General features: G+C 39.7%; 2 protein-coding genes across 12 annotated transcripts in view; one reads left to right on the top strand and one right to left on the bottom strand.

The window, feature by feature from the left end:
* Positions 1-1,347: 1,347 nt before the first annotated feature.
* On the bottom strand, positions 1,348-26,569 carry CTR9 (CTR9 homolog, Paf1/RNA polymerase II complex component). The gene is made up of 25 exons (XM_083597825.1): positions 26,316-26,569; positions 25,151-25,249; positions 23,054-23,293; positions 21,382-21,499; positions 20,223-20,312; positions 18,284-18,432; positions 17,724-17,831; positions 17,011-17,118; positions 16,678-16,914; positions 15,442-15,531; positions 15,215-15,343; positions 14,858-15,041; positions 14,020-14,108; positions 13,425-13,610; positions 12,955-13,042; positions 12,701-12,849; positions 9,134-9,250; positions 8,866-9,011; positions 7,480-7,551; positions 6,676-6,811; positions 5,575-5,718; positions 4,644-4,798; positions 4,142-4,238; positions 3,410-3,522; positions 1,348-2,567 (listed from the first exon to the last, which is right to left on the bottom strand). The coding sequence occupies exons 1-25, from the start codon at positions 26,358-26,360 to the stop codon at positions 2,111-2,113; spliced, it is 3,546 nt and encodes a 1,181-aa protein (XP_083453951.1). The 5' UTR covers positions 26,361-26,569; the 3' UTR covers positions 1,348-2,110.
* Positions 7,585-27,326, top strand: part of IRAG1 (inositol 1,4,5-triphosphate receptor associated 1) — a 121,167-nt gene continuing 101,425 nt past the window's right edge. For 5 of the 11 annotated variants that reach the window (XM_083597566.1, XM_083597565.1, XM_083597564.1 and 2 more), the window contains exon 1: positions 26,907-27,212. The gene's annotated coding sequence lies outside the window, so the exon portion shown is untranslated. Of the gene's footprint in view, positions 8,388-26,344; positions 27,213-27,326 lie in introns of those variants that run through there. The other 6 variants (XM_083597560.1, XM_083597558.1, XM_083597563.1 and 3 more) reach the window with 6 other exon arrangements.

Below are 27,326 nucleotides of genomic sequence, written 5' to 3'. Positions count from 1 at the left end.
GATGTAGCCCCACCTTGAAGTGTCTCCTTCCCTTTGCTTCTTCAAATTAAATCTATTGAAAGCTACCACATAGACTCACACACAAAGCATGTCCAAACTGGCCATACCATGGGCAGCTCCCAAATCATTCCAGTTCAGTGAGACAGGGCACAAAGTGATGATATCACAATTGTTTTTAACTGAGCATTTATCAGTCTTCTTCTTGACTGACTCATTTACTCAGATCGCATCCCCATGTTTTGCCTTGCTGTCACTGGACTGGAAATTCATTTCATGAATCATAGGAGTTGGACATTTGGAAATAGAATAGATCAGTTTCCCACGCTGTTACTCAGCTCTGCTAGCAGCTTCTTAGCAGTGAAAGTGACTTGCAATATGTAGGTGAGGAGATTGTGTGGATAACCACCTAGCTCTTTTAAACAAATAGAATTTTATGGGTGGGAGGGACCACACACTTCAGGTTCTCACACTGTAAGGCAGCCTGTAAGCCGCCCAGGGTAGTGGGAGAAACCAAGCCAGATGGATGGGGTGTAAATAACAAAAATTATTATTATTGTTATTATTATTAACAGCCAACCTGGTGTCTTCCGCAAGTTTAGGAGGACAGGTGGTTGGGGAAGGTTGCTGTAAGGAGCAGGCTCTAACATTTTCAGTCTAAATTATAATCATTTGCTTTAGAAAAACTTCAGTAGAGACTGTGCAATTCCACTAAAAGGGGACATAGTTTTCTTTAGGAAGGTTAAAGTTTTTCTATAAACGGTTTGATAAAAAGTGTTTTTCTTCAGAAACGTTAATACTACCCACATTAGTGAAACACAAATTTATGAAGTGTAACATTGCTTTAGTACTTTAAAAAAGATACACTGAGTATTGTAGAAGCAATTGTATCTCAGTGACTACTGAGACTGCTATACAGGAATGAGGAAAAACAGTTGCTTTTTTGAATAGGTAGCAGAAGAACTTCAACAACAAATGGATATTCTTTGTTCTAGGGCCCATGAGAAAGATACGCTCAGCATGAAAATTCAATGGTGAAGTGTTGTATTCTTCTCCATCATCTGCACTGAACCAAAATTATAGGGCAAAGTGAGAAGGTTCCTAAAAATGACAGATCAAAGATTTCACATGGACACTGTTCCTTCCAAAATTGTCTAGACACCCGGTGTGTGAGAACAGGTAATGAAATGCACCTTAAGGATAGCTGTTCCAAGTCTGTAGAATTCTACAGAGAATGATAAATTAAACCCTGAAGACACATACAGTATGCCAAGTTCAACAATTCAAGAGTACTGGAATATGAGCTAACAAAACAATATTAAGAACAGTAGTAAGAGACTCTGAACCAGATGGCAGCAACAGCTTTTATTAGATGCCATAAACAGATCTTTTCACTCCAAGGAGGCCTCTTAATTTATCATTTCTTTAAAAACTGCCAAGTCTCAAATCTGACATTCATCTATGTTTCCATAGCATTATTTTTATACATTTTGTTCAATTTTAGGCATTTTGCTACAGCACATACGTACTTTAACAAAACGTAAAACTATACTTTATAAGAGCTACATAACCTGAAGGACTACTCTGTAAACCCAAACATTTTTTATATCACTTGAGAAATTCATGGGAGTTCTACCAAAATCCCTTTTCACATATATAATTTTGAAAAAGTACACTTGATCAGACTAGGCAAGACAGCATGAGCTACAGCCTTCCACTCAGTTAAATTTGCTTAAGTACCATTTGTTCCAGAAGGTCTTAAGCAAACGTATCTGGATGCAGGATAACTATCTTGGTATTTTGTTTCTTCAGATCTTATGTGCACTCTGATAAAGTAAGCTTCTTAACCCCCAATACAGCACACTGACCTCCAAGTACAGAATGCAAGTAGATACTGTAGATGAACCCTGGCAAGTGTATAGTTCAGTAGAAAAAATGTTATAGGAAATGTTTCAGCTTTTTTTTTAATATATACTTTCCCCTAAAACATAGCTGTCCAGGTTTTTAAATCACAGTTTTCAAATATAAAATATGGATACCCTCCTCTTCTCCCCACCCTCTCGAACCAAAATATATTTACAAAGCAGTTAATAAAACAGGTTGCAACTGAAATCTAATCACTGTCATCTGATCCGCCGTACGAGCCGCGTTCAGATCCTTCATTGTTGGATGCCTCTGGCTCAGACTCGTTACCTGAGCCCCCATGATCAGATGCCCTGTCAGAATCTCTGTCAGAATCAGCACTGCGAGAAGCTGGGCGAGATTCATTCTCAGAACCACCTGAGTGGCTTCTCCCTGACTGCACAGACTGACTTCTCCCCGAGCGCACAGATGGACTTCTCCCTGAGCGCACAGATTCGTTGTCAGACTGTTCAGATTCACATCGCCTCCTCTTTCTTGCTGACCCATCACTGTCTGAATCCTCATCAGAAGGGCGGGCGCTGGATCGCCTGGGACTGCCCCCTTCGCTGCCAGACTTATTGCTATTGTCCGAATCACTGTCAGACATGACGCGTTTGTTGCGTGGTTGCTCAGCATCATCTGAATCACTGTTGCTGTTCCTGGCATTCCTGTTCAAGAGCAGAAGGCAATGCAGTAAGGCAAACATCCCAAGTGAAACGATAAACTTTGTACTAAGGGCTGTGCTCAAAAAGCCCCCAAAATTCCGTACCAAAGTAATATAAACCCTGTGACAAGTTCAAGTCTGCAACATGTAAATGAAGCCTGAATCTCTTCCAGTTTATTCTACCTCTTTTTGCTACTCTGTGCCATCTATTAATCTCAGAGAGGGGCATGGAGCTATGCAGAGTTCTGAAGCCCTGCCCCATGGACACCTTGTCATTTCTGACGCTCCTGAAATGTCAGCAATCATTCTGCCACGTTTCCGACACCTAACAGATCTTTGCAACGAAAAGATTGCTTTGTCTTGATTTAATGAAAGTTGGGAAATGTGCAGGAAATGCAATTCTGTGAAAACTACAATGCCTTTTTGTGTTTTCTACACTCTCTACAAAGTCACAGCCACTGTGACCCAATTAAAGGTTCACAAAGTATGTTTGACCCCACAAACCCATGTAGCAAATTGGAGGAGATGGAACCTGCAAGCTGTAAGTATGCACCAATAGTTAAGAGTACAAAACATTACATACACAGGATAGTGATGTGGAATCACAACATTATGTACACATTTACTTAATGAGTCTTCATCAATGGGCCCAATTCGCATATCACAGTAAACCACAATTAATAGGTTACCATGAATTAAACCGATCTGGACTGTGGCTCCTCATGTGTGCTCAGACTAAACAAACCACACTCCCAGAATTAGAAGTGCATTGATGATGATGAGGATGATGATTACTTTGTACAAGGGTCAAACAACACTATTTCTAGGATCATAAACACTATGTACCCATCATCAGCAATCTTGAGCTTATCTTCATCAGATGAGTCTTCGCTTGATGAAATGATGGCTTTAGATTTGATTTTACCCTTCATTGAAGGAGGCAGTCGTTCTGGCTTTGGCTGTAACAACAACAAAAAAGTGTTAAAAGATTAAAAAGAAAACCTGACATTCAACTATTATACTTTCATTAGCCCCAGCCATATGGCCAATGTTCAGGAATAATGGAAGCTGTAGCCTGGAAACACCTGGATGGCAACAGGTTCTATATCCCTGTATTAGATGGCTGTGGGGTGATGGCTGTATCAGCTATCTCTTCTAATTATATGGCAGACAATCACACAAAAGCAATTAAAAAAGACCAAGTTTAAGAAAATCTGAATTACAATACAGAATGTCAGTAGACTACGACTGAATTTAGAGCTAACCAATCAAACATGTTGTTACATGCCCTGGCCTTGTGTGCTCCATCCCTTGCATATGAAGGAAAGAAGTCTGAAACTTCTATTCTCTGTTGATAACTGCTATTTCCAGTTCTGTTTTGTATATGAGTAACTGTGGTATGTTTAAACCACAGAATTAAGCCAGAATGTCAAACCAGAATCCTGGTTTGGTCAATTATTTCCAAAGCTTAGAAGCATAATTAATCTTGTTACCTTTGATCCCAAATTACTGCAATTCCGCTAAACCAAAACACCAATTAATGATTTACTTATTTATTATTATTTTTAAAAAACATACTGCTTTTTTCTTCTCAGTCTTTGCTGGGCGACGTTTTTTAGGTCTGGGTGCACTGTCATTTTCATCATCATCAGTACCATCACCTGCCTTTTGGGGTCTTTGGAGAAAAACACAAGGCACATATAAACACAAAGTACAATTCAATTCAGTCTTATAACTATAGTATCCTAATCATGTGAACTAAGCCTGTGTGTTAGTTCTTGTTCCTTGTGGCATATACTAGACACCGTGGGATCTAAACATTCTTTAGGCATACAAAAGCATTTAAATGAAGACACACCCAAGATGTTTCGACTCCCCCACAACCCCATCCTACCCAAGCTCCTTGTGGCCCATCAAAAGCTTCTCTAAGTTTGTTTGAGTTTGGGAAGTGATGCATCAGGCAGTGGTTTGAGGGACTTAAGGAAGAGGGGAGCTCAGAAGCTCCATTGTACTAATAAAAAGTCCCCCTAGAGTCCTCTGAATCCCCACCAAAGGAGTTCTGCTCTTTCTTTCTACTTACTTTCGTCGCTTCTTTTTCTTTCTCTCCCCCTCTTCTTCCTCACCATCTTGTTCGCTACCGCTACCCTTTCTCCTCTTTTTCTTTCTAGACACTGGGAGATCTTCATCACTGTCATCATTGACAAATTCATCAAATTCCCCAGTTCGTTTGGAACGCTGTCACAAAATCAGAAACACTTCCTTTATTAGTTGCTGCTTGAAAAGATCCCCCAAACAAAATTAACCCTTTTAGAAGCCACATTAGATGCACATAAAGTGCATGTAACTTAAAGTTGTATTAGATTTGATCTTTTATTTAAGAAATTTCTATGCAGAACTTCAGTATCACAAATAAAGAACAGCAGAATTAAACTGTGATAATCAAAATTAATACACAGGTGACAAATGAAGGCCCATGAATTAAAGAAATCAATATAGAGAGAAGGAAGAACAGTACAATGTTAAGAAGCTGATAATCAATTGCAGTAAAAGAAAAAATGCAAGAAGATGGGAAGAGTATTTGGATATTAGTTATACTCTGAAAGAGCTTTCAGTTGATGTACTAAAAAGAAGTAGTGGTGGTAAGTGACAGAAAACAGTGATACACTCTTATGCTGGATGTTAACAGACTATCAGGGGAACAGAAAAGGTAAATCAGCCTATGTGAGTCAATTCCCTTTAAAATTAAAAAAGAAAACCACTTCTCTTTGCACTTCTAAATAAACCCACGACATTCTAAACTGGTAAAACAGAAGTTTAAACAACTTTCCAACTCTTGTCCTTAAGTGTCTAAAATTTGACACCATTTCTCCATAGTTCTTTCCATGTAAAGTATGATGTCATTACTGTACTCTTGTCAGACCCCACAGGACAATTTTACAAAAAGTTAAAGCCTGACAGCACATTTCAACTATTTGGGGTGAATGATGAATCCAAAAGCTTTTATTCTGTACCCGGCCAGCTCCACCACGTTTTTTCTCTTTAGATCCTTCAACTTCTCCAGTGAACATCAGAATATTCTTGGTCTTCTCCACATACTGTGCTCTCTGTTCCAAAAGTTTCTTTTGTTCTTCTATTTCCCTGAGGCGTTTTTCTTCCTGGAAGAGTGAGGACAAACTGGCTACTATGCTTTTTTTTTTTAACCTACAGTACTGATGCAGATATGAAAAACACAAATTTAGCAATAGACACCTAAAACAGGTTCATTCTTTTTAGTAAGTCAGACTACTGCTGAAGAGTCACTTAGGTTCTTCATGACGCAAAGACCTAACAGTGCATGAGCTGCCTTTGAAAGGTCTGCTCTGAAACAAAATGAAAACCCCCTGAATATAGCATGTTGCTTGTGCACTGAAAAGTAAGGAATAGCTGTACCTTGGTTGTTGAATGCCTTGGTACTCGTACATTTCGGCTCCTGAACCATCTAAACCCGGAAGTGAGTGTTTCGGTTTTCAATTTTTTTTGGAAGCTGAACATCCGATGCGGTTTCCAATTGGCTGCAGGAGCTTCCTTCAGCCAATCAGAAGCTGCGCTTGGTTTCCAAACGTTTTGGAAGTCGAACGGACTTCCGGAATGGATTCCGTTCGACTTCCAATGTACGACTGTACTACTATTTATTATGTATTTTGTTTATAACCCACCTTTTTCTCCAAGAAGCTCAAGGTGGCATCCATGGTTCTCTGCCCCCACAATTAATCCCTGCAACAACCCTGTCTGGTAGGTAAGGCTGAGAAGTGGTGACTGACCCAAGGTCACTCAGTGAGGTTCATGGCTGAGTGGGGATTTGAACCCTGAACTCCCAGGTCCTAGTCCAGCACTCTAACCACTACACCACACCAGATAGGTGGCAGTGCAATACTTACCCAGTTCCTAGTTACCAAAACCAACACCCCCCTTCCAAAACCTATACAACGTAATACACAGGCAAGTCCCCCTAAGTGCCACACAAGAACTTAAAGCACCTCACTGCAGCCTTGCACTTGCTCCCTATCTTGCACTTTGCTGAAGCTTAATGGATAGTATTATGTACTATTACAGCAGCAGGAAGACTAAAGTACCTGTTCTTTGAGCAACTTCTGGCGCAGTAGTTCTTTTTCTTGCTCTTGTTTCGCTCGCAGCTCCCGCTCTTCTTCGTCCTGCTTACGAGCCCGAGCCACATGATACTGAGCCTGACTCAGCAGATCAGAACACTGCCTATCAAGTTTGAGTTCAGATTAGCAGACAGAAGCAGAAACCTTTTTTTAAAGAGAGTGTTCCACGCCAATGGCCAAGACAGAAATACAGAGTATAGCTAAAAAACTGCAAGTGCTTACTTGGTTAAACAACAAGAACACAGTATAAGGAAAAACTGTCTATGCAGCAAGTTCCCCCAAACAGTCCATGATCAAAACTTATGCTCATAATTTATATGCAGAGAAACAAATCATTGACCTAAGTTCAGATGACAAGATGAGGCTTGCAGTTTGTTGCTTGAGATGAGGGCAAGAGCAGGGCAGAAGCAAAGCAGGGACTTCTGAGCAGTGTGCACCAGCATCCTGCTCATTCAATTCAAACCATTGTTAAACATTAAACTATAGCTTATTGTGATATGTGAACACAACCAGTGTTGCATGTCCACATCTGCCAGTTCCTAGCTAACCAACAGAGGACTGGTCACTGTCAGCTTCCTGTTCAGGAGATATGTGAGACCTGAATTACCACCCCACTGGAACATGGAATCATGCTATGGTTATATGTAGTTTGCTTTCAAACTCAGGTATAAAAGTAGCCCAAATCCTACAAGTCATGTTATGCAAATTCACATAATGCATTTAGCTTCTGTAGGCATCAGTTATGTGAAGTACACAACACACAGTTCTTACCTGGCTTCAGTTGCAGCAAGTGCCAAATCAAATCTCATTTTATCTCCCACTTTGCTCAAGTAACTGAAGTATCTGAATGGAAAACAGTAAGTTAAGAACCAAATTTTAAGCACTTCAGTTGCATCCTAGAACTTTCTTCACATGTATTTTTTAATTAATATTTGTATATGGTCAAATGCCACTAAATAGTAATAGCTTGTCTAATGTCTCACACATCAAAAATACACTTTCCAACTTCCAATTGAAAAATATTCCCAAACTACTTTGGATGCATCTCACTTCTCAGCATAAAGTCAACAGAAAAATCCCTACAGCTATTAATGGATTTGGATTGCATGGTGTACCCTTTTTGTGAAGGACTGAATCATTCTCACAGATGCTCAGGGAAAGTCTTGGAGATGTTGCAGAACCTGTCAAACAACTGTTTAATGGAAATCTCAAGCAAATGAGACTGAGAGAGGAGGCAGGTTATTTGGCACAGGTAATCATGCTCACACCCGTAAATATTGCAAAAAGCACTGTAACACTATGAGAAAAAACAATTGCCTGCATATATACAGTGAAGCATGAAGTATAACTAGAAGCTTGCATCTTTCAAACAAGCTTCCAGCATAGAAGCAATATAGCTACCAAGCCCCAAGTCATAGGTTACTTCTGTTTGGAGTGCCCTGGTGTCTAAAAACTGTCCTTGTGTGCCAAGAAATACAGCAACCTTTGAAGGTCACGGCAGCTGGATGGTATTCTGAAAACCTATCCTTCACCTTCTAGCTCCCAGTGCTTTCTAGGTTCTCTTGGGAACTTTCATGATTGCTGCTCCTACTGCATGTTAATTGCCCATCCAGCTGCAGCTCCAGAGATTAGCAACTGGAGGAGGTTATTGAAGCAAGAAGAAAGTCTTTCAACTTTCTGTAAGTATCATTCATTAATTTTTTGGAAGTTATTACATAGTGACGCTGAGTTTCAAACTGGAAGATGCATCTTTTAATACAGACCTTAGTGGGAGGTTCAGTATATTTATATTTTATTGAGAGTTGCTGCTGCTGGATTGGACAGTTTCAAGTCTGTTCTTTTACTGTATATTGGATATACTGTAGAGTTTTAACTGTATCTGTAGACTGGATGTTTTTGTGTTTCCAAGTTTTATTACATAAACCACTGTAGCGGGTTTTGTGTAAAAAGCAGTAAACAGACTGAATTAAAAAAATTAATTCAACAGTGTAGTTAAGAAACAGCATCTGGTGGATCTGAGAGGTCTACCTGAGTCTAAACACATTTACGAAGCTGTGCAAAGAAATAACTATAGTTTGGCATTTGCTCTGAAACCTTCACAAAACACCAGCGCAATGCAATAATAGATACCAAAATAGCAAATGCAGATTTGCTTACCTGTGAGCCAGCTCCAGCTCTTTCACAGCATTGAGTACTTCCTTCAGGTTACTTTTTTCATCTTTCAGGACAGAGGTAGCCAGCCTCTGCAGCACCAAGGCCACATTGAACATTAGAACTGTATCACTGGGTGCCACATGTCTAGCCTGAAGATTCAAATAAAAGTTTAAATTTAGTAGGTGTGAACCTTGGCTCCAACACAAACAAGCTGGTTCAACAATACATCCACCGCAGCAATATATGTAAGAAGCTTTATTTTTATTTTTACCTTCAGCAAGGTTTGCTTGCATTCTTGTAATTTGCCACATTTGAAGAGAGCTCGGGCCAAATACAACAGTACCTCCGTGTTCTGGTGCTTATAGAATTTTCTTAGGCAGTTTTCATACTACAAGGGAGAAAATTCAATGGTTTTATGTTTAAACCCTCATTCTGACTGAAATGTCACACTTAGTTACATTGAATAAAGAGCTTAAAGAGATTTCACAGGAATTTACAGCCCAATCCTAAGCTTGTTCGCTTGGTTAAGTCCTTTGGAGTTCCACAGGGCTCAGAGACAAATTTAACAGGATGCTAATCATGTCTTCTCCATATGCATGACTCTTTTTCTCAACTTCAAGTAGCAGGCACATGGGACGGATTGCTTAAAAAACCTTTTCCTCCCACATTGCAACCTTGAAAAAAAAACCCCGAACCTGCACAGTAAGGAAGCTCTCGTTGCTGCCAATAACTAATTAAATGACTAATAAGTTATGAGGTCTACTGTTTGTGTCTACTAAGACATCTGCAGCTCTTCATTATAGCAGGAATCCAGACAATAAGCACTACAAATGCAATGCGTTGCTAACTTCAAGCCTAGAAGCCTCAGATACTTCAGGCAATATGAGGTTTCCACTTCTTTACTTGGAATACATCACTGAAGAGTCACTGCTGAAATTTATTATGCAAGTTTCAAGGCAGGGAAAAAAATATGGGTTGTATTCAATGCTGCACCTGCAGTCAACACCCATTTCACTAAGGAGTGATATATAGTTGGGAGAGTGTGTGTATTTTTACAGAATGTAGAGCGTAGAATCAGAGTTGGAAGGGACCCTGAGGATCATCTAGTCCAACCCCCTGCAATGTGGGGATATGCAGTTGCTCAAACCTACAACCTTTTTTTACATTTATTTAATCATTTTTTCGATACAAACAACAACCGCAAAAGACACATACAACAAAAACCATAATAACAATAACACAATTTGACAATTCAGATTTGAATACACTGATATACCTATGACTATACCTTTTTAAACAATATTTTCCCACCTCTCTCTCCTCCTCCTACTTCCCACCACTAGCTGCCTTATTGCTTAAATATTCGTTCCAGATTTCTTCATATTTATCCATTCCTATTTTGCATCAACATGCAATTCATTTGTATGCAGCTAATCTGTCCATATTCTCAATCCATGTGCTCAATGGAATCTTTTTGCGGCTCTTCCAATTCATCAAAACAAGTTTTTTTGCTTCTATTATAGCACAGTACATCCATATTTTTTTTACCCCTTGAAATCTCCGTTCTGGAATATAATTTAGAATTAAATTCAATTCCCCTAAATAACAATTTCTTTTTATTACTCTTGCTATAAATATCCTCACCTTGCACCTTGATCTTATCATCGGGCAGTTAATCATCGTATGTACTAAATTCGCATTTTTACTCCCATATCTCCAGCAGTTGTCTGCACTTGCTATTTTCTTCTGGGTATACTTTTGCTGGAGTCCAATGGACTCTGAATATTATTTTCTGTTGAATAAGTCTTAGTCTTAGATCCACAGAGGCTATTTCTGTTGATTTTATACTTGACTCCCATATATCATTTGTTATCTGTACCCCTAACTCTTCACTCCATTTTTGTCTATCATATTCTAAATCATATTTCTTCCTGTTGAGCAGGGGTTTATATAGCGCAAATGTAGATTTTTTTGTTTCTGTTGCAGATTAAATCTTGTAGCAGCAAGGGTGTTTCCGATGCTGCTATAGCGTCAGGGCCAAACTGCCTTCCCTACAACCTTGACATTATCAGCACCGTGCTCTAACCAACTGAGCTATCTAGTCCAGTGTTTTGCAGACTCCATATCCAGGAGCATTTTTCTCTCAGCTAGTCTGAGGAAATCCTACAAATTTGTGAAAGAATCCCTGCATATAGCAGAGGACTCTGGGTTGTGTTTTATGGTATGCTCATGTCACTCGGGCTGCAGTCCAGACCCCTTGGGCCTGCCCTATGCAAACTAGGGAGAAGTGCAGGCCAACACTTCCTTGCAACTGTGCACTGCAGGGGATGATCTGCTGGAGAGTCTTGCTTCTCAGGAAAGCTTGTCTGCCTTTGTTCATCTTCCTTGAAGAACACTGTCTGAAAATCACATTAACTAGACTATATGAAAACAGGGGAACCATTCACCATGTACCCTGCAGAGATTTAGAATACTACTATTCCAACTCAGTTCAAATTAAGATTATATTGCCAATAAGTAGGTTTTCCAATGCAAATAATACAATTCTGTAATGATTTAAACACACATTATGCAAGAGTAGAGATAAAGAAATACACCATTCTGAAGATAAAGCTATTGGTAAGGTGAGTGAAGTATAGGTTTCTCACTACTTTCAAAACTCCTATTGTGCTAAGTTTCTTGACTGCAAATGCTGAAATACTCTCCCATATTTGTGGATAGTACATTACTGGTTTTCTTTCTTGCGCAATTATTCAGCTGGATTATTCCTCACTGCTTTTTGAACATACCAACTTATATTGGTGTTAATTTCATGGAACTGTTCCAAGAGCGGCAGAAAAACATTTCTCCAACACCCCAGCTGCTTTTATTTTGACCCCCCTTCATATCTCCTGCTTATGTAATAAATTCAAGAACACAGATGTTACTAGCTCAACATTTCATGCCTTTTTAGTGCAATGACATTGGCAATACTAGGAACTTGGAAGTTTGTCTGCTTAAGGCTTGATACAGAGCCTCTAATACATTCCCTAAGCCTGTACAGGCAGCTTAGGGCACGTTTGCCCACTATGTTTTCATGGCATTTTCTACACCAGGTGGTAGTTTGAACACCACACTTCTTTGGTGAAGTTTGTTCCCATCCTCATGCTTTCAGCTACAAGGTCCTCTTAGCATGTGGTGGAAAGGTCGGTAAAGGAAAAGAATAGCAAGTTAAAAGAAAAGATAAATTTGTCTGTTAGTAGTAAATTTGTCTGTTAGTAGTAAAAAAAAAAAAGTATATAATGTCTGGCAACAATTTCTGCCTAACAATTTACCATAGTCAAATCAAATACCTCTAACTAGCATTTCAGCTGTACTACAAATATCTAACACAGAGAATGATGCTTAAGTGAGAGGTGGGCAAACATTGTTTTGCCAATACTGTGTAAGTTTTGTTCAGGATGTTTACTCTAAGGTTTCTACAGGAACAACAAACATGTTAACTTCTTTGCAGTTTTTTTTAAAATAAGTGTTCTCTCACAAACCTTCCATCCATTTTTTTTTTTAAATTAAAGAGATGTTTCATCTGGTGATTCATATTTGTAGCTTAGGTTTAACAGAGATGGCTCCTTATTGATTTTATGAAGATCGTATTTAAGAAGATATTTTATGGCAATTCTGGGAAAAACAAGTCCTTGATCTTATTGCCCCCTCCTAAACAAGAAAAGTTCTCCCTAAATTTTAGTTATTTAATACTGGGCTACCATACTAAAGTTTTTTTTTCTAAAAAAGGGAATCATTCCCATGAAAAATAGTTTTAGTTTTACAATTTTAAAAAAGACTATTTTTTAAGAATTACCATCTGTACAGCACTGATGTACTGCTTCTGTTCCACATAAATGTGTGCCAGATTGAGCCACACATCACTGATATCTGCTGTTGCCTCTCTCACTTGGGCAAAAACATCACGAGCCTCACGGAAATATCCTTTGTGTGCCAGTACAGCTCCTAAAAAACAAAAGCACAAGGACAATTTCAGATGTATGGACTACCTGAAACACAGCAGAAAGCTCAGAAGAAAATTCAGACAAGGAATCCAAACACAATAATCACCTATGCCATTAGCAGCATACAAGTTTTTGGAGTCATTCCTGAGTACTTGTTTGTAGATGGCTAGTGCACGATCTTGATGACGCTTTTCCTACAAAGATGATGACATGAAATCTTGTTAAAGTGGGTTATTTGCAATTTAAATATTTCAACACCGCTTTCTCAAACCATCAAATGTTGACAATACACTAAAGCCACCACAATATAAGCACCTAACATCCTTAGAAAGTTCAGTCAACCAAAAACCTTTTGAAGGAGAGAGATCTTTTAGCCCCATTAAGATAGCAAAGGAAGATATTCACGGTCGCAATCACCGTAAAAACTCTGCTCCCTGTTGTTGCTGTTCAAACCTACTGCAAAGTCAGCACAGATGGTAAAAATGGCTCCCCGGACCTCACTTGGTCTATGGTGCAAATAATGCTCAATCACTGAACAGGCCACAGGCATGGAGTCTGAACATGTGCAGCATTTACCTTCTCTCTGTCCCTGGTGGGCTGGTGCAGAGTCTGCAACCACACATTGCCAAGAGCCAGCATAGAGTAAGTGTCATTCTGAGTTGATGGCTGCTTCAATATTCTTTCAAATTTCTTCTGTCCTGGACCCCACTCTTGTTTGGCCAAGTGAAGATTGCCAATCAAGGACCAAGCATCTGGATGGTCCTGAAACAGACACCCCAACATGCTAAGTTCTCACCAGTTTACAATGAATATTTCTAATTTTCCTTCAATCCCCAAAGTTTAGAGTAACTGTAACAGTGCAGAAGAGAATTATAATAATAAAAAGTCTTTACTAAGTTCAGCTATTTGATCCCCCCCCTTAAACAGTTTACTTCTCTTCCATTGTGGTGAAGCGTTGGGAGTAGTGCTCAAAAGCAGCTGCCAAGAATTTTTCCCTGTGTACCCCAGCTAGTCATAATAAAGATACATTATCAAAATGCCATTTCTAGCACAGAATGAAGGCTGAATAGCTGATCTATGTGGGACACAGGAAAATGTTCTCTGCATTCTTCACAGAGAATGTTTATTTGCAGCCTGTAAGCTAGTTGATAGTTTACAAATTCTTACTAACCTGATTGATTTGAAGTGCTTCTTTAAACCAGTCAGAAGCTTCATAAAAGTTTCCTTTATCTCTAGCCATTGCTCCTAAGCGCAGATAGCCTGAATACCAAAAAATAAAATTTAATAATCAAAAGCCCAGTTCTGGAAGTCATTAAAGATGAGGCATGTCAGCTGCAGCAAGCATTTAGATGTACTGATGCCACACTGGCTTAAGACAGCAGTAGATTGGGTCAGCGTTAACTGTGCAACGAATAGCCACTGATTGCCAGATGTATAATTAAAAAAAGTTTTGGCTCTCTGAATTGACCATAGAAAAAGGGGCTTGGTGGGGGCAACACTAATCACTTTCACATGATCCTTAAAATATATGGGAACAATGCAGAACCTGCCACTTATAGTTGCAATGTCTCCCACGGTACTGAACTGAACTGACATAACAAAGAAGGCTGCTCTGTTTCAAGGTAACTTGCACAATGTACTCCATCTATATCTTTTATATATACACACCATGTCAGTATCATGATGAGCTTTATAAACTTTTTTGGTTATGTGTATTTACAGAGGCTTTTATAAGAGATTCTCATATTTGCTATTTACACACACATCGAAAGTCAGGAAAAATTAAGCGGTTTAGACTTCTAAATTAATAAAATACTGACAGTATTTAAGGACATCAGATTTGTAGGAACAAGTTAGTGGAAAAAATACTTTTGACCAGGAAGGTACATTCTGCTTGCAGTTTGGCCACAAAAGAAAGCATCAGTGAATGAACAGTTACATTTATGAGGACAAACATGAATGAATGGCATAGTTCAAATACAACTGAAAATTTCGACAAGATTTCTTACAGTCAACATAGTTAGGATGTTCCCTTAGGATGTTTTTGTACAATTTCTCTGCTTCATGGAATTCACACATTGCTTCATATAATCTGGCAAGGTTGTAGGATGTAGTCACTGAGATAGCATTGTAGTAATGCTCATCATGTTCAGCTTCTGCTTTAGCACGGTCAAGAGATGCCAAGAAATATTTCTAAGGATAAACAGGGGAAAGGGAACAAAGTAGTATATATTCTGAGTACACACATAGCACAAGTTATAAACATGCTGCAAAGTAGTATGTAGTAGTAGTAGTAGTAGTAGTAGTAGTAGTAATAATAATAATAATAATAATAATAATAATAATAATAATAATGAGTTCCACACCTTTGCTTCTCCTAAGTTTCCAAGTCTAAAGTGGAGAGCACCCACATTATTCAAGATCTCTGGAGGGACATCAGCTTGAACTTTCTCCTGAAGGATTCGTGTTGCCGTACCATAAGCAGAAAGAGCACCCTGTCAAATTTAGAGATGGAGAAAAGTGCCCAGGTTTAGTTCTATGCATCACTGCTCGGCTTAAAAACAAAAGTGCACTTTATGCATCTTCTCCATACCTGTATATCTGTCTGCTCTAGGATTTGGGCTAGCTCAATCCAGGCTTCTACATCATCTGGGTACTGTTCTGTCACCTTCTTCAAATGACCCTATAAAATACAAAGATTATTCATGTATGTGTACACTCTTAAATTGCCAGAAGACACAGCATAATAAAGCTACCATTTATTTTACACTTTTTAATGCCAAAAATAGGATTCTTGACTAGGTCAGAGGCATTTCAATAAAGTTAATAAACTCCAGATGTACAGATATTAACTACCATAATAAAAAAAATCTTGTTAAACTGACCCAACTATTAAACATGAGAATGAAAGTCTGCCAGATTAACAATTTTCAATATACAGCGTCTTACTATGGCGTTCTGGGACTGCATCTGCACAGTTTGAAATTTCCTAATCTGTGGAACAAAGGTCCTCCATGTTCTTGCTTTTCCTTGATAAAGGCAATACTTTACTGATGTATACCACTCAACTAGAGCCATTAAAAATAAATCTCTGTCAATTCAGTGAAATCAGTCTGCATCACAATGAACATTGTGTTACTAATGCCTAAAATGTTAGAATAGATGAACCACAGAACTCGAAGTAGATGGTGGGCATTTGAACTGGAAAGAAGTGCTGCTTTCACTTATGAATATACATATTGCATGAAAACAGTTCACACATCAGTAAGTTCATTTATCCAAGCTTCTGGTGTTTTTTGTTGTATTGAAAAGAGGAGAAATTCTCTGTTACTCAGGTGTACCACATATGTCTGTCTAATCAGAGACCAACCATAGATTTTGTTTTCCAGAGGGTTCAAAATATCCCACAATTCTACCCACTGTTGAAGAAAAAAAAAATCTCCAGATAGCACAACACTAAGACCTGTTTCAGATGCAATGCTAAGCCAAACATATGGGCTCCCGGTGCAAGGACCTCAGCCACAGTGCTACAGCCCACCCACCCCCGTCCGGTTGCTTCTGGGCTATCCAGGGCTAAGCCAATAGTTTGGCTTAGCATTACGTCCAAACCCAGGTTTGTGGTTTTTCTGACAGTTTGTTCTTTATTTACTAGAACATGCATATTTGCACTAAGCTATAGGGTTAGCGTTACGGGGAAAACAGGCATAACAGTATAATATACTCTACAGTTGTGTACTCAGTTCTGTCCCATTGAGTTCAATAAGGCTTACTCCTAGGTAAGAGAGTATGAATTACAGCTCAAGTCTAAGAGGTTTGCTGCCAGATGTACCTTCGCAGTATCTCGTTTGTCTTGATCTTCTGAAGCAGCATAGAGAGATCCAAGAATTTTCATAGTCTCATAATTGTTAGGGTAGGCCTTCAAAACTTTTTCAAAACACTGTGATGCATTTTCCTTGTCTCCTCTATAAATATACATTTGACCAAGTCCAAAAAACGGTAGCACAAAAGAAGAGGAAGCAAACTGTGTAGCTTGGTAGTAGTACTGGAAAGCCTGATCATAATCTTCCTAATGCAGGGGAGGAAAAAGAAGTAGTTTATATGGTGCACATGGAAATCTATTTAAAAAATAAAAATGCAGTGTAGAAAGAGGCTTTCCAAGTACCTGAACATGGAAAGACCTGGCTAACTGGTAGCAACTCTCAGCCTGCATTGCTTCAACTTCTGTATTATGGAAAGCATGAAGAGCTAAGTGCTGGACTTTGCCATAGTCCTGTAGGAAAAAAAAAGCAATTTGCATAATCATTTTCTTATGGTATTCAAAATCATGGCCTGGAACATTTAGTACCTAGAAACCTGATCTTCCAATGTTTTAAATATCACACATGGTTCTTATATACTAAAATCCTCAAGCATTTGGAGGACGCAACCCTGGAAACTGAAGCAATTATATATAACCAAAATATCTATCTACTTCTGGCTTATACACTACTTTCTCCATGTGAATGTGATATAGAGAAGCCTGAGGAATGTGTGCTTATAAACTTCAACAAGCACTGCAACTAGTGTGAACCAATCTCAACTAGAATGAAAGGGTGTATGTATATAATATATTAAATATATATTATATTTAATAACAATAATCACAAAATAAGAAATAACTTTAGGCAATCCTGGCCAACGTATTATTATTTTAAAACAACAATAACACTGAAGTCTGGTTCTTCTTCGTCTTTAGTTAAAAACATTATTCTGAGATTCAAATTTACTGTGTTACCATGAGTGTTATAAAGAATATTGAAATAGAAAGCCTGATCAGTTATGAAACAGCCTAAAGACTTTCAACCAGCAACTCAAAACATCCACAAGTTCTCTTACCTTTTTGAAGAAGAAGTGATTAGCCAAGTGGTTCAGCACCATAGGGTTACTAGGATCAATTGTATATGCTCTAGAAAGCAGCTGGACGCCATTTTTTATGGAATCCGCCTGAAAGCAACATTAACAGAAATTTTTATTTATGCTTAAAACTTAATTAGCTTTTCAGCTGTTCCTTTACTATACCATTTCCAAAACCATTCTTTTAAAATGGATGGGTCACATAACGGGCAAACAATGCAGTAGACTACGTATCTGCTGAAAACTTTTGCCCAATACATTCAGAAGGTCATGTTTTTGATCCAAGATCCTAGTGTAAAAAAAAATCCTGTCACTGGTCAATGGCTAATGATTCATATTTAAACCAGCTCTATTTTAATTACTGTCTCTACAGCTTATTTTATTTCTCAAAATTAGAGAAAACGAAATATGCATTCATTAAAATGGGGAACAGTGAGGTTTTTATTTCAACTGCTGTTAATTTTCATGTCTGCACAGAAGTCTTTGTTAACTCGACATTCAATGAAACATATTCTGATATTAGCGTTTTAGATCAAACCCACCTCTTTATTATTGAGTTCCAGAACAGCCAATCCAACTAAAGCCCCAACACATTTGGAATTGAGTTCCAGTGCCCGGCTGAATGCAAGGCGAGCTTTCTCCAGCTTGTTCAGTTTTACAAAGCAATGGCCCATGCCTAGCCGAACCTCAGCTAGTTTTGGGGTGGGGAGAGAAAATATATATATATATTAGAACATAGCCATTCACACCTCAATTGCCTTTTAAGAAAGGTAGGTTCATAATTTACTGTTTCTAGAGCCCTTAAATCTCTACTTGGCACTTTATCATAGCAATAATTTGCAACAGTCCCTGCCCACAGACTTTCAAACTAATAAGTAAAGGTTTCTACTTATCCTGAGCTCTCTTCAGGCATGATGCCCATCATGCAAGGAGAAGAAAGGCGGAGACAAGTGTGCTAGCTCCAACTTGTGTGCCCATCTCCAGTGCCCTCCTGTGTTGGAGAGCAAGTGTCTGCAGAGGGGAGCCTGCTGTACTTATGTCGGCTGCATGATTAGAGTTCTAAATTGCATGGGGAGACCACATAAATACAGAAGGCTTCGTGCTGCAGATGCTTGCCTTCCAAAGAATGGAGGACGGCAGAGAAAGGCACAGTGACTCAAGAGAGAAGGCAGAGATAGTGTGCTTGTCCTTGCTCTCCCTCACATTCTAACTGCATTTGGGAAACTAATGCACAAAATGGTGAGAGAGGAGTCCTCAAGTGGCTTGCTTGCATGTCCCCCACTCCTTCACATATTTACCCCTCATGTGTCCAGATGTACACCTATTCTTGGTTGCATGAATAACTTTTTAATGTTTTTTAAAAGGATTAGAAAATTAGGGGTCTATTACTGGCTTCAAATTACAGCAGCGACACAAATAACAATAACAAAGAGTAAGAAGAGGATATTATCTCACTCTGTAGACAAGCTTTTCTAGAGAACACACAACTTTTAACAAGAATTCTTAATTGTTTAAATAAACATTATAGATTAATATGACAGCAAAATTCTGAACTCAGCCTTGGAACTGAGCTTCAGGGATTAGAAAGCATGCCTCAAAATGAGTGAGCTCCACAAGGCATAAAGTTATTTTACAGCTTGAAATAATATTTGAGCCAAAGAAAAAATCCTAGCTTCCCCAGTCTACCTCCACCCCTTGTCAAATTTGTTTTTGGAAAACTATAGATCCAGGAACTCTCCCATGAGGCAGAAATAATGTATTCTGAAAGAAGGTAAGAGGCCATAGCTCAGTGGTTGAGCATATGTTCTGCATATGAAAGGTCATAAAATAATAGGTCTGTCACTAGCTACTAGTGATAATGTCTCTATTGGACCTCAAAGCTCAGTGGCAGTATTCCAATGAATACCAGTTGCTGGTGAGTGGCATGGGGTGGGGGAGAGATGCTATTACCTTGAAATGCATCTAGGTAAGCTAGACTGAATTTTGGTCTGATCCAACATGGTCATTCTCATGTTTTAAAACCCCAGGATATTGATCTTGGCACTCCATTGAAAATATCTTGGAAAGACCACTGACTGGAGAATTACTGTCAGTAACAGACCTCATTGACTCAGATAGATCAATGCAATAATGTAGCTTCTTATGCTTGCACTTGCTTTCTGTTGTACTTGACTAATGCATTTATTTCCAAAGTTTATACTCTCTCAGCAGCAGAGGTCCAACAAAAAGGCACCACATTCATCTTATTTTGACTTCAACTGGATTAATCCAAAGTTAATTAAAATACTCTATTGCTTTTTAAGTTGCATTGGCAAGACCCAAGGTCAGATATGACAACGACTGTCCTCCTTAATTGTAAGACAAATGTCAAAGCTTAAAAATCATGTTAGTATTCAAACTACCTGAATTTAGGGACACTATTTTTGGTCCCAATGAACCAAACAATGTCTTTAATTAAAACAAAGCTTTTCTGTTCCTTACCTGGACAACCTGGGTTAGTGCGCAGTGCCTTTTTGTAGTAGGCAAGGGCCCCTCTATAGTCTTTCTTGTTGAATGAGATACATGCCTTACCTATTAGACAGGAGCAATAAAAGCTGAAAAAAATCTACACAAGTTGAATAACAACCACAACAAATCAATACCAGTTCATTGTTTTACCAGCTACAAGTACATATGCATAATAGGTCACAATTATAAAAGAAACCACTCAAGTGGCAAGTATCCCCAGTGTAGTGGGTGTGATCCAAAGCACATTTAATTGTAAATATACTCATTTGATTTCAGTGGATGTAAGCCTCAAGTAAAACTGAAGCGTAATATAATAGTGCAAAATTCAGTATGACAAAACTGGTATGAATGATTAGTAGTTCGTTTCCAAAAGCGACAGAGACAAATCTCTGTCTTCAAATATACGGTTTATGCCAAATTTGACTGTGTTTTGTATATTCATTCCTACCCCCATACTATCTAGAAATATACTCCAAGATGGAGTATCGCAGATTTCAGGTGTGCATGGCTGTTTTCATAACATCTATACAAATCTCATGAACATGATAACTGCTACAGCACATACAGGATAGCAACATATTCATTCAAAGAACACTTTAATGAACACACACAAATATCCAACAACAGCCAACCCCTCCCAAGGTTTAAGCACTCTTCACATTAGCAAATAAAATGTCACCAAATTTTCTTTTACCTTAGTCAATTTAATACTCATGTTATTGGGGAAGCGGTCAAGGGGAACTCAACAAAATCCACAAGCATGTGATTTCTCCCGCTTTTAGCCAAATCATACCCCCATGTGTACCTAAAGAAGCCATTAAAAAAGGTGAAGCTGGCTCTCTCTTCCTGCCTTGTAATTCAAGCACTGAACTTAACTCTGAGTCCTGTTGCCTGCCAAATTAGGTAGTCTCATAACTCTTCTCAAAGGTGCTCAAATGGACTGACAACCCTGCAGTGTAAGGCAGTTTTATACGAAGAGGAGGCAGCTATCTTTATGGCCTTTGAAACTGATCAAGGGTAAAAGGAAAAGCGGTGGTTGCTAAAGGTATATTGAGCCTGAAGTTTTACTGGTTAAAAACTGGTCAGAAGTTGTGTGAAGGGAAAGCATCTAAAAAGATATTTCACATCTCACCAAGAAGGGCTGGAATATTATTTGGAGACTGGTTGAGCACAAAATGAAACTGTGCATCAGCTTGATCCATTTTATCACCCTCCAGAAGACAGAAACAAGCTCTTCCCAATAAGTGGTTCTGGAAAGCAAGATACAGATGTGAATTGTCTTTCAAGAAATGTTTTAAGAGTTGAATCAAAGGATTGCTCATTGTGAATTCTTCCAGCACTAGTTAAGTCCCCAAATTAAGCATTTTAGTGCAGGGCATCCTAGATGCTTAAGATACATACAGACCCCTCTGATGCACATTGCCTGATAGCAGCATGCCTTGTGAATAAATACTTGATGTGCAATTCATGTTTAGTAAACTACAGATTCAAAGAAGACCAAATTCACTGCCCCACATTCTGCCCTGACTGGTACAAATGGTAGGGCTTCAAGACACAGCAGTGACTCCTCAGTTCTATTCTGCCCAATGGATTCAAAGCTTCCAGTCTTCCACCTCAACTGCCCCATCTTAGGGCTTACTGCTGATGCAATAACCCACAATTATGAGAGTTTCGTAGTTATTTCAAGCATCCCCATGGTTGAGTTTCTCTCCTTATTTCTCTACAAGTTCCTTATGAAAACTATCAGTATACTGCTACTACTGTCTTATTTCTGACATGCTTCCGTTTCCCCTGCTGTTTAGGATGTTCCATTCACCTATTACTATAACAGAAACATTAAAAATGCCTTATAACAAGTTAGACCATTGTTTCACCTAATTCAGCACAGTCAGCAATGTAGACTAAACAGTGACTGGCAGTGGCTCTCCAGGATTTTAAACAGGATCCTATTCCAAGCACATTTGGATGTGCCAGAGACGGAGTCTGGAACCTTTCACATGCAAAGAGGATGCTGTACCACTGAACTATAACCCTTCCCTTTCCCCAGATTTTTCCCTAATAGATCCTCCTCCTCTTTCATCTTCCATCTTTTTTAATGTCTTTAAATTATAAGCCTTTGGACATTTTTCATTTTAAACTGTACACTTCCAAGTAGTTTTATGTGCCTTATTTCTTTTTTTAAAAAATGAATACTCCTGGTACTTCCAAAGGTCAGGAATACTAGCAAAATTTGCACTAGCAAAATTTGGCCAAGAACGTATTATACTTGATTAAGCCAATTTTATTGTTATATTTAAACAGCTGGTAAAATGACCACAGTGGCTCTATTCCCTTCAGCAATTATCCGCTGTGTTCCAGCAGCAGCAGCAACCCATAAGCTCAAAGTTTTCTGCTTGCAGATGAGCTAGAGCATACAGTGTGGTGTACGTGTGTTGCACAAATGAAAGCAAACCACATCTAGGAATAAGGTTCTGCATGTGTTATCCAGCTTTGAATCTCCAAGGCAGACTGTTTAAAGCAGCTGTGAGCAAATCATTCCATTACACTTACTATTTCTTGAGCTGAGGCAATCTTTAAGAAAACAGCACACTATCTATCTTTCTTTCTTTCTATCTATCTATCATCTATCTATCTATCTATCTATCTCTCTATCTCTCTATCTATCTATCTATCTATCTATCACACCACCTATATGCAAGATGTGGGTGTTACTTCAATGTCCCAACTAGTTTACTGGTATTATAATGTTGCAAAGCAAGCATACAAAAAAGGATGTTTGTACTCCCAAGTTTATTTGTTCTTACCTGATCATACATGATGATTTTATCAGCCATAGTGTACAACAGTGTAGCTTGTGTAATGAGTTCTTTCTTGTTGTCTTTATTCTTTTCTTTCCGAGCCTGTTGTACATAGTAGGCTGCTAAGGTATCTAAACAAGTCATCTGATCTTTTTCATGGTCTCTATAATCCAGGTTTCCATCTATACGAGCAGCCTCTAATAGTTTCACAAAATCTTCTGTTTTGCCTTGCTTGTAATATTCCAGCTAGAAAAAAGAAATACAGAGGCATATGTACGGTTTTTTGTATAACTCTACCAGGGCGGGAAATCATCAATTTATGGTTAATATTAGATAAAATGTTATCATATTAGTATCTGTTCATTCAACTATTGTACTATATAAACCAACAAAGCAAATTCAAAAACTGCTTATTCTACAGTTTACTGCAAGTGATGAATGGGGAATGCTGCCGTCACCAATAACCTTCACTGATAAAGACAGTTACAAAAAGTGTAGATATGATCTGTAAAATCTTAAAGGGAACTGGAAAATTCACTGATCATTTCATGTGCTGACAAACCTTGCACATGTCTTTGTAGGCAGCCCAAACTGTTCTCCCTGTTGCACATCTCAGAGGGAAGGAACAGGGTCACCTGACATTACACTGAGATTGAAACCTAATACACTTGTGTATGGGGTGGGGAGAGTTCCTGCAGAGGCAGGGTGGGAGCTCATTCTAACTGTGCATATATTAATAAAGCAAAAAGACTAATCATTGCTCTTGAAGTAGCAGAGCATCAGGGACAATCCCTGCCATTCTCCCATACTTCTGAAGTAAGCCTTAGGGAGGAGTCCTCATAACTTCTCAAGGTACAAAAGAAAGGCAGAGGCTCTCAGTGATTCTGTGCTGCGGCCCAAGCAAAATGTGTTTTTGTCAGTAGTGGACTGGCAAGTGTAATGGGAACCCTTAAGAACTGCATCACAATATACGAGACAGTCAGGCATGCAAGGGATCCACTGCTATAGGAAGAGTCCTGCTCCAGAGAAATTGAAAACATACAGCTTCCAAAGTGGCTGAGTATAACCTGCAGCCATAACAGGCCCTCCAGATATAGCAGGCACCACCACCCATCACTGTTGGGGCCTTTAAGAACTATACCAGAATGTAAGAGAGAGCGGGGCATGCAAGGTATCATCTCCTGCAAGCTGTAACAAAATTGATTGCCATTTCCTGTACTTCTGAGGAACTAGCTGCTGGTTATATTAACAAATAACTTTCTGCACAAAGGTTTTATCCTATGAAATTCTGGTTCTTTTTGAACAAATAACATCAATCTATGTCTTAATTATTACTGAGCATTTTATAAGGAAATTAAAATGTGTTAGTATTATCAAAGTGATTGTTTAAATTTGTCATGTTTTGAAATGAATTGGAATTATATTGTACTGATATAGATTGATGTATTGATACGTACTGCTGTTGTTTTGTGAGCCCATTTTGCACATTTTTGTGGAAAAGCAGCATGCAGTGAGGTAAGGCCTAAATTTAATTTCTAAAGTGCCAACCTCCCTTTTGAATACCTACCATCCATTCTTCATTTCAAGTAACATGTGACACACTCAGTTTGGACCTAATTATGGCTAGCAGCACATAGGTACACTCTGATCAAGCAATCTGTTTCAGGCACTGACATTACGACATGTTCCTGTAACATGCCACTATTTCATTTAATGGATTTCGTTATGTGCATGGATCAGCTAACAAAATGAATGCGTCCTAATTTCACATATATATGAGACCCATAAATGTGTGTTTTGATCAAGGAACAAAAATATAAATTGGAGCGTGGGACGAAAAACAAGAGCAGTTATTTCAAAACTTAAAATGCATAACATTCAGAGGTATACATACAAGTGCTCATTTTAAGATGAAAGCTTTAATCCTAAACACGCTTACTGGAGATCAAGTCCTTTTGAATTCAGAGGTAATTACTTTTACATAACATCTATGGCTTGGGCGATTAATCGCCTCTGCTAATGAAGTATCAGGTGAGAGATCAGGATGGGATACAAGCATAGTAAGTAAATAAATCAGCTACAATGAATTGGCAAAAAACTAACCGCCAGAGCAATCCATATGTGCAGCTGAGTATGTTCCTGTTTCAGAATGCTTATAACTTCATCCCCCTCCGGTAACTGATCGAAGTCAAGCTCAATGACCTAAAAAAAAATGATATTGTAAATATTAATAACTTTATGAGCTATTAAAGCATGTACTATTCTGCTCATGCACCTTGAGGAAAGTTTTCAAGCACATTTTTTGGTAATACACACTAGTTAGCTCCCAAAGATGCTTTAACTGTTCCGACCGCTCAACATGCTCAAAGAGTAAACTATTGAGCTGAGGGGCACCTTACATAATATGGCTTTCCTACAGAGGGACACACAGAAAAATAAGAACCCCTGCATCCCTGAAATGGATCGCATGCAAGATTTATGTACTTTCCTGCACAACCACTATACCTGTGTAGAAAAGGTCTTATGTGAAGTAATTCTAAGCTAGTTGTTGTATCAGTCTAGCATAGTGTTTCCCAAACTTGGGTCTTCAGCTGTTTCTGGACACCTCCCATCATCCCTAGCCAGCAGGACCAATGGTCAGGGATGACGGGAATTATACTTCAAAAACAGCTGGAGACCTAGGTTTGGGAAACACTGGTCTAGCAGCACCTATCAGGCCCAACCAATAAGGCAAAGAAGCACAACATTAAAATCCTCTTTGAATGCATGCTTGCATTTGAAGTGGCAATTCTAAAGGAGGCAAACGCTTTTAAAATACAAAGCCAAGAAGTGGCTATTAGGCGATTCATCTGATGCAGACTCTGCAACTCCCAGGTCCCATGTACACACACCTGCGGTTGCCAGGAATGCGCAAGGATGGAAAAAACCGACACGTTTATCAGTACTGTCCTCTCTCTCTCTCTCTCTCTCTCTCTCTCTCTCTCTCACACACACACACACACACACACACACACACGAGGAAAGTTAATCTTATGGGCCTAGAATCAGCAGCTTAGTGGGTTGTAACATCACTTTCCACAACTCTGCAAAACGCCCTGGGTGACGAGGGAAGGCGGGCGCGGGGTCGCCCTTAAGCCCCTCATTACACCTCTCCCTCCACGGAGCAGGCGGAAAGGAGAAAAGCGAAGCCAGCGGCTGAACTCAATAAAGAGGAGCCCCACCACCACCACCACGAGCTCCCCCCGGAGACCCCCGCGCCGCCCCTCACCTCGTCCGTGTCCCGGAGGGGGATCTCGATCGAGCCGCGAGACATGGCAGCGGGCACCGCGTCCCCAGGGGCCGCCTCAGCCGAGCAACTTCACACGACGCCTCCGGCTCGTTCTCGACGAGGTGCCTCCGCGTTCCGCTCTCTCGGGAGCAGGTCCCGTCGCCGTCCGGGTCCGCGCAGCCGCTTCCAGGCCTCGACCTCGGAAGTGCTCGTAGGGAAGGGCGTGGAGAAGGAGAGGCGAAGGCGGCGCCACTGTCGTCGTCGTCTGTGGCTCCCGCCTCTGTTGCTCCGCCGCCTTCGCTCTCCCCGGCCTTCTCCTGCAGGGGGCAGCGGACCACGAGAGCGGGCGCCGAAAAGAGCGGCCTACCTGGGAACGGGCCCTCCTCCTCCTCAGTAACATAAACGCCTTAAAAAAAAGGCCGAATCCGCTCGTTATGCAGAACGGAGAGGCGGAATTCTGGACCACTTCCCTCGGACGGAGGAATAATGTAGGAGTGCCTCCGTGTAAAGTAAAAAACAGAAGCGAAACACGCACACTTAAGTTGAATCGAGTGAATTAGGTCACGGATTTTATAGCATAGCCCATTCCCTGAGGCGCTGGTTGGTTTCGCACAAGGGGATTGTAAAGCCGGGGAAGAGTAAAAGTTTGCGCCGCGTTTTGCAGCCTAGAATTCCTTACCAGCGCGTTCTGCACAATTTGGTAAAGAAAACGGCCGGCAGCATGGCATGAGGCATGCCCAGAGACTAAAGTGCTTATAATGTTATTTAAAAGAAGCAGCAGCAGTTCATAGTGCAACCAAATGCGTGTCTCCCCACAAGTAAGCCCTACTGAATTCAATTGGGGTTACTCCCAGAAAAGTAGACGTATAGTTGAATTCAATGGGGTTTATTCAATGAGTGTTGTGGTTTAGTCGTGTCCGACTCTTCGTGACCCCATGGACCAGAGCACGCCAGGCCCTCCTGTCTTCCCCTGCCCCCCCCCCCCGCAGTTTGGTCAAACTCGTACTTAGG

This window comes from Podarcis filfolensis (assembly GCF_964270895.1).
Source record: "Podarcis filfolensis genome assembly, chromosome: 1".
Taxonomy (NCBI): domain Eukaryota; kingdom Metazoa; phylum Chordata; class Lepidosauria; order Squamata; family Lacertidae; genus Podarcis; species Podarcis filfolensis.
The sequence above is the reverse complement of the archived record's forward strand: the minus strand, read 5'-3'. Positions and strand labels throughout refer to the sequence as shown.